The 12,076-nt window shown below is 39.5% G+C and overlaps 1 protein-coding gene across 1 annotated transcript in view; it reads left to right on the plus strand.

The window, feature by feature from the left end:
* Window positions 1-12,076, plus strand: part of ADGRB3 (adhesion G protein-coupled receptor B3) — a gene marked incomplete at both ends in the record, with an annotated part of 793,681 nt that overhangs the window by 333,518 nt on the left and 448,087 nt on the right. Inside the window, 2 exons of the mRNA XM_082669119.1 lie at window positions 4,454-4,618; window positions 5,096-5,260. Coding sequence (XP_082525245.1) covers window positions 4,454-4,618; window positions 5,096-5,260 — 330 coding nt within the window. The remainder of the gene's footprint in view (window positions 1-4,453; window positions 4,619-5,095; window positions 5,261-12,076) is intronic.

A 12,076-nucleotide genomic window follows, 5' to 3' on the forward strand; every position in this document is an offset into this window, starting at 1 on the left:
CTTCTCAAAAGCAAACTTAATAAATGTTATCTTTGAAAAGCAAAATTCTGAAATGAAAAACACATTCATCTTCAAGGCCAACATAGAGAGAAAATGGATAGTTTATATCATCCTCTTGATTCACTAGACTTTTTAGTCTGGCAAATGGATTACATAGCCAATAAGATTGTGTCAGATACTTTTAATAAAGTGAGATGCTAAAATTACATGAATGGGATGATTAAATTGGTATTTTGTGATTTTTCATCTCACAAAGTGTTTATTAAGTACCACTAGACACATATTAAACAGGCTTCTTTTTAACAGCTACCAGCAAGACCTGAAATTAGGTTGAAAGCACTCACTCCTATTCTGCCAGGCTTTCTCATTTAGGTGGGTTTTCACAGCAGCATTAGTTTATGTTGGAACTTTGGATTTATGGTGAACTCTCTTTCGCTGTAATGAAATCGACCAAGAGCCATGGAATGATATTGGAAAAAGTAGAGCGTCATATCCTGGTGCATTTATAACACTTACATGCTAGTTTATGCCTTCTAAATTAGGTAAATATTTTTGCCTGATTCCTTTGTTCCCTTGTAGTTTGTGGCCTGTGGGATTATACCTTCATGAATGCTGTCTCCTTTGTCTAAATTATCCAAATCATAATTACCCCCCAAGTAGGTGTGATCTGTTCTCTGAAAGTCTTCACTGCTGTCTTAAGATGTATTGCTCTTAATTTTTCATTTACTTATTTGTATGTGTAGAGTACTTCTTTTACTGTTATCCTATTTTTGAGGTTGGAATTCAAATTCTTGTATTTCTTGTTAACACCTACCACAGAGTCTGATGACTAAGAGATTCTAAACAGTCATTCGAATGAGTGAATAAATAAATGCATCTCAATTTGAACTTCCAAAGACAAATTCAACCATCTATATTCCATTCTGGTCACCAGACACCTGGACGTCGTTTTGGTCCTCTCTCCACTCACGGTCCTTCCCGTGTGGCCCTCAATGGCTTCTTATTTTTTTTTCTTGTTTTTGCTTCTTTTTCTTGGTTTTCTTCTTTTTTCCAATGGCTTCTTAATGATCTGTGAAAAATAGGCAAAATCCATAACACAGTTGACCAAAAGTTTGCAAAATCTGATCTCTATCTTCTTCCCAAACTCCTCTGTGTAGTTATTCACCTGGCTCTCTGGATGCTGTTCACAACGCCCTCCATTCAGTCCTGCCCAGGATCTTTGTGTATCTTCAGGGAACATGCCCTTTCCCTAGGGATTTCCTATTATCGTTCAAGCATACTTGAAACCTCACTTTGTCCGGGAAGACTCCCCAGGCTCTGTAAACTCTTATCTCACAGTGTCTTGAAATCATCCTTTGCAGCAACGCTATAGAATTAATTTATTTAGCATGGAATTAATTAGTTAACTCATTCTAGGGGTTCCTTTTCTAAAATATGAGCTCTGTGAGTTACTGGTCATTATTTATTGTATTAATTGCTTGCTGTACCCATCTCCAAGATCAAGGTCTTGGCTTGTTGAGTGGTCAATAAAAAGAGATACCAGACACATAAAGTAAATAGAAGTGCAGAATCAGGTAATAGTTGTTTGGGGGTTAATAAAATCTAACTGCATTCATTTAGAGTCTCTTGGTTGGGACTCATCTTCAAGGTTAGTTTTACCTTGTACAGGCACCTCAGAGATATCGCAGGTTCAGTCCCAGATCACTTCAATAAAGTGAATATCACAGTAAAGTGAGTCACACCAATTTTCGGTTTCTCAGTACATAGAACAATTCTGTTTACATTAGACTGTAGTCTCTTAAGAGTGCAATAGCATTGTGTCTTTCATACAACGTACAAACCTTAACTTTAAAATATGTTATTGCTAAAGCATGCTAACCATCATCTGAGTCTTCAGCAAGTTGTAATCTTTTTGCTGGTGGAGCGTTTTCTTCCATGCTGGTGGCTGCTTACTGATCAGGGTGGTGGCTGCTGAAGGTTGGGGCAGCTGGGGCAGTTTCTAAAATAAGACCACAGTGACGTTTCCCACATGGATTGATTCTTTCTTTCATGAACAATTTCTCTGTAGCATGCAGTGCCATTTGATAGCATTTTATCCATAGCAGAACTACTTTCAAAATTGGAGTCAGTCCTCTCAAATGTGTGTGCTGCTTTATCACCTAAGTTTATGTCATATTCTAAATCTTTTGCTGTCATTTCAACAGTCTTCACAACATCTTCACCAGGAGTGGATTCCATCTCAAGAATCCACTTTCTCTGCTCGTCCATAAGAAGCAACTCCTCATCCATTCAAGTTTTGTCATGAGATTGCAGCAATCCAGTCACATTTTCAGACTCCGCTTGTTCTTTTTTTTTCATGTTCCTTTATTATTTTTTTAATGTTACTTTTTTAAAAAAAATTTATTTATTTAGGCTGTAACGGGTCTTAGTTTTGGCATGCGGGATCTTTAGTTGCGGCATGTGAACTCTTAGTTGTGGCATGCATGCAGGATCTAGTTCCCCAATCAGGGATCAAGCCCCGGCCTCCTGCATTGGGAGCATGGAGTCTTACCCACTGCACTGCCAGGGAAGTCCCGATGTTCCCTTACTTTTATTTTTACTTATTTTTTTAACATTTTATTTTGTACTGGAGTATAGTTGATTAAGAATGTTGTGTTAGTTTCAGGTGTACAACAAAGTGATTCAGTTATGCATATATGTGTATCTATTCTTTTTCAAATTATTTTCCCATGTAAGTTGTTACATAATATTAAGAAGAGTTCCCCAAGCTTCACTTCTAATTCTAGTTTTCTTGCTATATCCACCACCTGCAGACAATTCCTTCACTGAAGTATTAATCCCAGCAAAGTCATCCATGAGGGCTGGAATCAGTTTCTTCTAAATTTCTGTTAATGTTGCTATTTGGACCTCTTCCCACGAATCATGAATGTTCTTAATGACATCTAGAATGCTGAATCCTTTCCAGAAGGTTTACTATTGACTTTGTCCAGGTCCATCAGAGGAATCACTATCTATGGTGGCTGTAGCCTTACAAAATCTATTCGGTACGCGGGCCTCTCACTGTTGTGGCCTCTCCCATTGCGGAGCACAGACTCCGGACACGCAGGCTCAGAGGCCATGGCTCACGGGCCCAGCCGCTCCGCGGCATGTGGGATTTTCCCAGACCGGAGCACGAACCCGCGTCCCCTGCATCAGCAGGCGGACTCTCAACCACTGTGCCACCAGGGAAGCCCCAAAATGTATTTCTTAATAAGACTTGAAAGTCAAAATGACTAGCAGGCATGAAAAACAACATTAATCTCATTGCCCATCTCCATCAGCGCTCTTGGGGGACCAGGTACATTGTTGATGAACAGTTATATTTTGAAAGGAATCTTTTTTTTCTGAGCAGTAGGTCTCAGCAGAGGGCTTAAAATATTGAGTAAACCATGTTGTACACAGATGTGCGTCATGCCTGCTTCTTTGTTGTTCCATTTATAAAGCAGAGGCAAAGGAGATTCAGCATAATGTTAAAGGCCCTTGGATTTTCAGATGATAAATGAGCATTGGCTTCAACTTAAAGTCACCAGTTGCATTAACCCCTAAAAGGAGAGTCAGCCTGTCCTTTGAAGCTTTGAAGCCAGGCATTGACTTCTCTCTAGCTATGAAAGTCCTATAGGTGGCGTCCTTTTCCAATAGAAGGCTGTTTTGTCTGCACTGAAAATCTGTTGTTTAGAGTAACCACCTTCATGAATTATCTTATCACTACATTTTCTTCATATTAGCAATAACGCTGTTTCACTTTCTTCATTCGTGTGTTCATTGGAGCAGCGCTTTTAATTTCCTTCAGGAACTTGTCCTTTGCTTTCACAACTTGGCTGCCTGTTTGGCACAAGAAACCCAGCTTTGGGGCTATCTCAGCTTTCAACATGCCTTCCTCACTAAAGCTTAACCATTTCTGGTTTTTGATTTAAAGTGAGAGACGCGTGACTCTTCATTTCCCATGAATGCTTAGAAGCCATTGTACGGTTATTAATTGGCCTCATTTCGTTATTGTTGTGTCAGGGAGGCCTGAGGAGAGGGAAGGAGATGGGAGAACAGCCAATGGGTGGGGCAGTCAGAACACACACAGCATTTCTCTCTTAAGTTCCCTGTCTCGTACGTGTCTGGTTCCCCAAGGCAATGACAATATTAACATCAAAGGTCACTGATCACAGATCACCGTAACAAATATAATAAGCAAGAAAAAGTTCGAGTTATTGTCAGAATTACCAAAATGTGACGCAAAAACTCAAAGTGAACAAATGCTGTTGGAAAATGACACCTGTAGGCTTGCTCCAGGCAGGCCACCACAGAACTTGAATTTGTAAAAAATGCATTATCTCTACAGTGCAGTAAATGCATGAGTGTACTCCGTGTACAGCCTTCTCTCCTAGAAGACCTCCTCACACTGTCTCTGCTTCTGCTTTGGCAGTTGATGGACAGTGGCAGGAGTGGAGCTTCTGGAGCCGATGCTCCGTGACCTGCTCGAATGGGACCCAGCAGAGGAGCCGGCAGTGTACTGCAGCCGCCCACGGGGGCTCCGAATGCAGAGGGCCCTGGGCGGAAAGCAGAGAGTGCTACAATCCCGAGTGCACAGGTGAGGCCTGATGCCTGCTTTCGAAGGATGCCTGCCCTTTAGATAATGTGACAGAATCGTGCCAGACGGTCGTGGCATCGTCAGGTAATTATACATTTCTAGTCAATGAAGCCAGTTGTACCAGAGCTCATCCTACTGTATGTTGCATGAATAAAGCAACAAAATTCAACAGATTCTTAAATTAGATGAAATTAATGAGATTAGATGAAATTTTGATTAAATTGATGAAGTCTAGCACGGAGCTCGTGTTCTTTACAAGTAAAGGTCAATGTCCATTTGCAGCTTCTGACAAACTTACAGAAACTTCTGTTCATCACAATGCTCTAAATTTGACCAGCAAGTTAAATATTTGTGTCCATTTTATTCATGGTGGTAGATTAATAAAAATTGAACAGACAGCCATGGGCCTCAGATTTTCAAATCCCTAAAGCAGTGTGCACTGGATGACTGCCACTGACCTTGACGTATTTCTTTCAGCCAATGGTCAGTGGAATCAGTGGGGTCATTGGAGCGGATGCTCCAAGTCCTGTGACGGCGGCTGGGAGAGGCGAATGAGGACCTGCCAGGGTGTGGCGGTGACCGGGCAGCCGTGTGAAGGGACAGGCGAGGAAGTGAGAAGGTGCAGCGAGCAGCGATGTCCTGGTGAGTGAGCTCAGATCGTCCCCAGGGAAACACTTTGGTACCTGGGGAAAAAAAAGGATTGAAAACATTGTCATTGGTTAAAGCCCGTATTTCCTCAATGGCAGTATTGCTAATAATAAGTGGCAATTTACTCCTTTCCATAATGTATGACGTTTTGTCTGTTTATGTGTCATAGACTGTGTCTTCTATACATTTTTAAATTATTTACTGAAAAATGACATTGAAAAGTGTAATAACACCAAAGTAGGCATACTGAACAATAACAAGGCTAGAAATTTTTGAAATTAGGTTGGGGTACTGTTTTTTTTTCACTCTCTTTATGAAATATTTGTTTACTGAGAACACAAAACAAGTTGCCTTAGATTATTATTTTTTTTATTTTGCGGCACGCGGGCCTCTCACTGTTGTGACCTCTCCCGTTGTGGAGCACAGGCTCCGGACGCGCAGGCTCAGTGGCCATGGCTCATGGGCCCAGCCGCTCCGCGGCATGTGGGATCTTCCCGGACCAGGGCACGAACCCGTGTTCCCTGCATTGGCAGGCAGACTCTCAACCACTGCGCCACCAGGGAAGCCCCTGCCTTAGATTATTTTACTATAAATATAGAGACATCAGTGTGAGGTAGATTGGTAAGGAAGTAAAGAGACGAGGTTGAAACTCAGAAACTTGTAAATTCTGCTGTTAATCCATCCTGATGTGTGACCTTGGACACCCCAGTTACTAGCCCTTGCCCCATTCCCACTGTAAAAGGAAATTCCTGTGAGGAGCTCACTTTAAAATAACAGCATCACGCCTTAATTCATAGTGAAAAAATGGAAGTATTGCAACATTGGAGGATTTTACATATGAGCATAGAAAAAAGAGAAGGTCAGAAATTGCCCAGAGTATAAATCATATTATATTATAGGTCATATATTTTAAAAGCTCATTTAGAACAAAGACTCCTTCCTAAGTGTGTGTACATTTCATAAAATACTATTGACACACTCAAGACTCAATAAATAAGTGAAAATTCGGATTTTAGAATGATACCATTGGCAAAATTTTATAAACATGCTGGAAAAGCTAATAGCATGGAATTTAAAAACTTCATAGCTGGGTATAAAGTTCTGAACTTAAGAGAATTTGAAGACCCAGTTAGAGCCTTTGTTGCCACTAGTAACTCTTGTGGGCAAGCTCACAGATCCTTGGGCTATCTGGTCCTAGTGGGTGTGGTGACTTCAGCTGTTTGAGATTCCTTTTCAGTTCAGGAAACTATGGATTTCTGTTTCTATGTAACATGACCGCTGGGATTTAGAAAAACCAAGGAATTCTAAGAGCTATCCAGGGATCAAAACTTTTTATTTCTCCATATTTAGAATTCTAAAGACTTTTCATGGTTCAACACTAATAGCAACAGAAACTGGACTCTAAGGGTAACAGTATATCAGTAGTATTTTCTTAGTTCTTAAAAAAGATCTAAAATAAGTTTTGTTAATTCTTAAGGCCATATGAATCCAGAATGATAAGAAGTAACCAGCATGCAGGACTCTGTTTAGAAGGATACCTATACAGATTAGCATCATGAAATTTCTGCTGTGCTGCATAAGAATTAAGAAGCATTAAAAAAAAAAACATTTCTTTTGCCCAGGGAGAAATTTCACTGGAACAGTAGGCATGACTAAATAAGACCCTTTTAATATCTGAAGTTATCTGAACTAGTCTGAGCGTGCCAAGGTTCTTAACTGGTCCTTTAAAACTGACTTTTATCTGCATATATAGAGGTAAGATGGTGGCGCTTGCAATCAGCTTTATAAAGATTGCCACCTGCTGTTTGGAAAACATTTTACATATCTATTTACAAAAAAGATATTATACCTTATTTGCTAGGTTTATTCGCTGGCTTTCGTGCTTTCAGGGAGATTGAAAAATTATCATATAAAGCTGTAAACACTTTTTAGATTATATAATATATATATATAATTTTGATATTAACCATAACATTTTCATTTTTCTCTTTTCAAAAATATGATTTGAAATCCCCTCAAGTATGTAAATAACATTTTTGAATTAAAATGAATTATTGAATCAGCTAAACAATTCACAAATTAGGGCTTATACAGGGGTAAAAAAATAAATATATGTACGAAGCTTTTGAAAATATATCCTAATCTTGTACCTTCATACAAATCACATTATCCATTAAAAATTATATGTGACTATTAATTTCAACAATGCTTTCTGCCTCTGTAGAGTATAGAAATTTTATCAAATAAGGGAGGTTTTTTACTTTTAATATTTATCCTTTAACTTTTCAATGCACAGCCATGTCATCCCCAGATTATTTTATCAAGAAAGTGGGATTTATAAATAACTCAGTTTTCCACCGTGGACTTGATTTATATATTGGCTTTTCAACTCCGCACAATTGTTTCTCTGTAGTTAATATACATTCCTTTATGATTAGAGCATAGGTTTCCTAATTTCTGCCATTAGATTGCTCCAAATTTACACATTGACAATATAAATTGAGAAAACTTTCAAATTATCTTAACAGTTGCTAAGGCATTTTTTCTCGTTTTGTCAGTGATAAAGCCTGAACAAATGTCTCTTTGGAAACAATGTTTTTTTCTAGTATTATTTTTAGTACTGTTCTCTCTTAATTTTTCTTCCTCTTGCTGGAAGCAAACAAACTATTATTTATTTGTATGCTTCACTTAATTTGAATACAAAACAAATTAATCAGGTTTTCCAAGAGACCCTCAGTTGTCAGGAAGGAGAAATGTAATATATGCACATCTTTGTCTGGATAATTAATAAAAATAATGATTAGTCATCTGGGTTTAATCAAAAGCTGTTATGGCATCTACTAACAATGGAAAATAAAAAATGTTTTCCCATCAAGATTAGGATATTTCTTTCCTGGTAAATAGATAAAATGAAAGTATTAAAAAGGACATCAATGATGCCCTTATCTTCATAAGAAAAGATAATTAGAGAGATTAAAAAATTATATTATTACTTTTTAAAAATGCTGCTAGTTAAAGAATAAAGTAGCTACAAGGGAGATAATTAAGTTGCCCAATTTTTAAATTGGTCAACCTCACCAAATAATGATTTCATTGATCTCAATCTTATTGTACACCAAGGCTTTGAGGGTTAAAATAGTAGAAAGTTAATAGCTCCCCTAATTATGTTATGTTGCTACAATGTGAAAAAATACTATTTTTAATCTTTTGTTTGGTTGGTTTTTTCCCCCAATATTCCCCTGGTTAATATCATTCAGAAAGCAGAGTTACTGGTGATTGGCCTACATTAGCCCAGGCTTCCCAGGGCCTCCCTGCTCTGCTCCCAGGGAAGGGCTTGCTCTTTCCAGAGCCCAATTATAGTATGTATGACTTTAGTCATTAGTTGCTAAATTGGAACCTTCCATTCACAGGGAGACATTACACTTAATTTATACATAAAATGTCCTTTCTGGAGTCACCATTGCTTTGTCTGCAAGTGGCAAGTGAAGCCTGCAGGTTAAATGTTCTGAGAAAAACTTTGAAGTAAGGGTGCCATACCATAAATGTGCATGGTGACAGCAACTTAGACCAGAGATGGAGCAATTACTGGGATACTGAACTCTAGATATTCATCCCAAGGGAAGTCAGCAGTGATGCTGTGAGCTCAGACTTGTCTTGCACATTGCGATGCATTTGTGTTGGAATTTGGCCCCCTGTAATGTGCCCGACTATAAGCTCTCAACAGCCCCCCACCCCTCTGGAGTGACTGTCTCTGAAAGATTGCTCCCCAACAGAATTATGTCTTCTTTGAAGATCAAGAGAGCTGTTCATTTCGTTTCTGAGTAATTTTCCTTCAGTAGGAAGAAAGCGTCACCATGCTTGCTTCCTTTGGGCTCCTACCTTCTCTGAGTGCCTCTTGACATCGCCCAAGCTGTGCTTCTCAAACTTTAGTGGACGAATCCCTTTTAAAATTCCATCAAAAAAAAAATACTTAGGAATAAAACTGACCAAGGAGGTGACTTATATGCTGAAAACCATAAAACATTAATAAAGGAAATTGAAGATGGTTCAAAGAAATTGAAAGATATCCCATGCTCTTGGATTGGAATAATTAATATTGGTAAAATGGCCATACTACCCAAAGCCATCTACAGATTTAATGCAATCCCTATCAAATTACTCATGACATTTTTCACAGAACTAGAACAAATAATCCTAAAATTCATATGGGACCGTAAAAGACCCACACTTGCCAAAGCAATCCTGAGGAAAAAGAACAAAGCAGGAGGCATAACCCTCCCAGATGTCAGACAATACTACAAAGCTACTATAATCAAAATAGTATGGTATTGGCACAAAAACAGACATATGGATCAATGGAACAGAATAGAGAGTCCAGAAATAAACCTGCACACCTACCGTCAATTAATCTACAACAAAGGAGGCAAGAATACACAATGGAGAAAAGGCAATCTCTTCAGCAAGTGGTCTTAGGAAAGCTGGACAGCTGAATGTAAATCAGTGAAGTTAGAACACACCCTCACACCATACACAAAAATAAATGCAAAATGGCTTAAAGACTTAAATATAAGACATGATACCATAAAACTCCTAGAAGACAGCATAGGCAAAACATTCTCTGATATAAGTCATACCAGTGTATTCTTAGGTCTGTCACCCAAGGCAATAGAAATAAAAGCAAAAATAAACAAATGGGACCTAATCAAACTTACAAGCTTTTTCATAGCAAACCATAAACAAAACAAAAAGACACCCTGCAGACTGGGAGAAAATATTTGTAAATGATGAGACCAACAAGGGCTTAATTTCCAAAATATTCAAACAGCTCATACAACTCAATAACAACAGCAAAAAAATACAACCCAATTGAAAAATGGGCAGAAGACCTAAATAAACATTTCTCCAAAGAAGACATACAGATGGCCAATAGGCACATGAAAATATGCTCAACATCGCTAATTATTAGAGAAATGCAAACCAAAATTACCATGAGGTATCACCTCACACCGGTCAGAATGCCCATCATTAAAAAGTCTACAAACAACAAATGCTGGAGAGGGTGTAGAGAAAAGGGAACCCTCTTACACTGCTGGTGGGAATGTAAGTTGATGCAGCCACTATGGAGAACAGTATGGAGGTTCCTCAAAAAACTAAAAATAGAACTACCATATGATCCAGCCACCCCACTCCTGGGCATATTTCCAGACAAATCTATAACTAAAAAAGATACATGCACCTCAAACTTTAGAGTACAAAAGCATTACCCAGAGTGCTTGTTTCATTTTTTATTATTTTTTAATATTTATTTTATGTATTTAGTTGGCCGCACCGGCTCTTAGTTGTGGCATGCGGAGTCTAGTTCCCCAACTAGGGATCAAACCCAGGACTCCTGCATTGGGAGCATGGAGCCTTAACCAATGAACCACCAGGGATGCCCACAGAGGGCTTGTTAAGACAGAGATTCAGGATCCAATGTCCTCTGCCGCAAGGTTCTGATTCAGTAGGTCTGGTCCAGGCCTGGAGATCTGCATTTCTAACAAGCTCCCAGATGATGGTGATGATGCTGCAGATTACCTCCTGGGTTGCACCAGCCTCGAGTATAAGTAAGTAAGTAACTAACTAAATAAATAAACATTAGTGATAAAACTCACAAAGAGTGGAAAACAGTTCTCCACCTCAGCTCCACTGTTGAAAGTTGAGGTATCATCTGAATAAGGCTGCAGAATTTTGTCTTATTCACACTTCTTCACACATAAATAAGGAGGGATTGTTTCTGGAATCAGTTCATAATGAAAATACAGATAATGCATTTCAAGTCTCCCTACCCAACTCTTGTTTCAACCAAAATAAAACAGAAAAATAGGGCAATTAACTAGCCGCTGTAGACAAAGTAGGGTGGTTTAGGCAGAGCTGCTCAATTGTACAGCACTAGTATTCCTGTTTTGTGGGGAGCTGGAGGGGTGTCACTGGGACCTGTCTGATGTGAGGCTCTGCCCCACCGGGACACAGATCTTCTGTAGCAGGAGCGTGCTTTCACTGCTCCGTCCCTCAAGGCTCTGAGCTACTATACACACACACAGGTGGATAATATCCGGGCTGGGTGTCAGGGCGGAGGATGGGGTCTGAGCTCACATCGACTTAAAGTTCTCAGCTCCCAGCTGGAGGAGTGAGGAATTAATTAATCACTATCAATATAAATATTTTGTCTCTGTTAAAGACAAGTTAAAAAGTTAGACTTCTGGCTTCCCTGATGGTGCAGCGGTTGAGAGTCCGCCTGCCGATGCAGGGGACACGGGTTCGTGCCCCGGTCCGGGAGGATCCCACATGCCGCGGAGCAACTAAGCCCGTGGGCCATGGCTGCTGAGCCTGCACTCTAGAGTCCGCGAGCCACAACTGCTGAGCCCGCATGCCACAACTACTGAAGCCCGAGCTCCTAGAGCCCGTGGTCTGCAACAAAGAGAAGCCACTGCAGTGAGATGCCCATGTACCACCACAAAGAGTAGCCCCCGCTCAGCACAACTAGAGAAAGCCCGCGCGCAGCAACAAAGAGCAGCGCAGCCAGAAATAAATAAATAAATTTATTTTTAAAAAACCCAGCATACTAGTCTCTATTGAAATATTCACATACAAGTTGGCACCTGCTTTACCTCTTTGATTCCAGACCACAAGACTAATCACTACTAGTACTTTAAAAAAGCTCCTATTTCATTAGAATTGCTATTTTTTTTGCTGTCGGATGTTATGTGTATACCCCGTAAGGAGCTATATTATTACCTGTTCAGTTTCAAAAGGTTAAGGCAAGTGTTTCAC

The sequence above is a fragment of the Grampus griseus genome (assembly GCF_964374135.1).
Source record: "Grampus griseus genome assembly, chromosome: 13".
Taxonomy (NCBI): domain Eukaryota; kingdom Metazoa; phylum Chordata; class Mammalia; order Artiodactyla; family Delphinidae; genus Grampus; species Grampus griseus.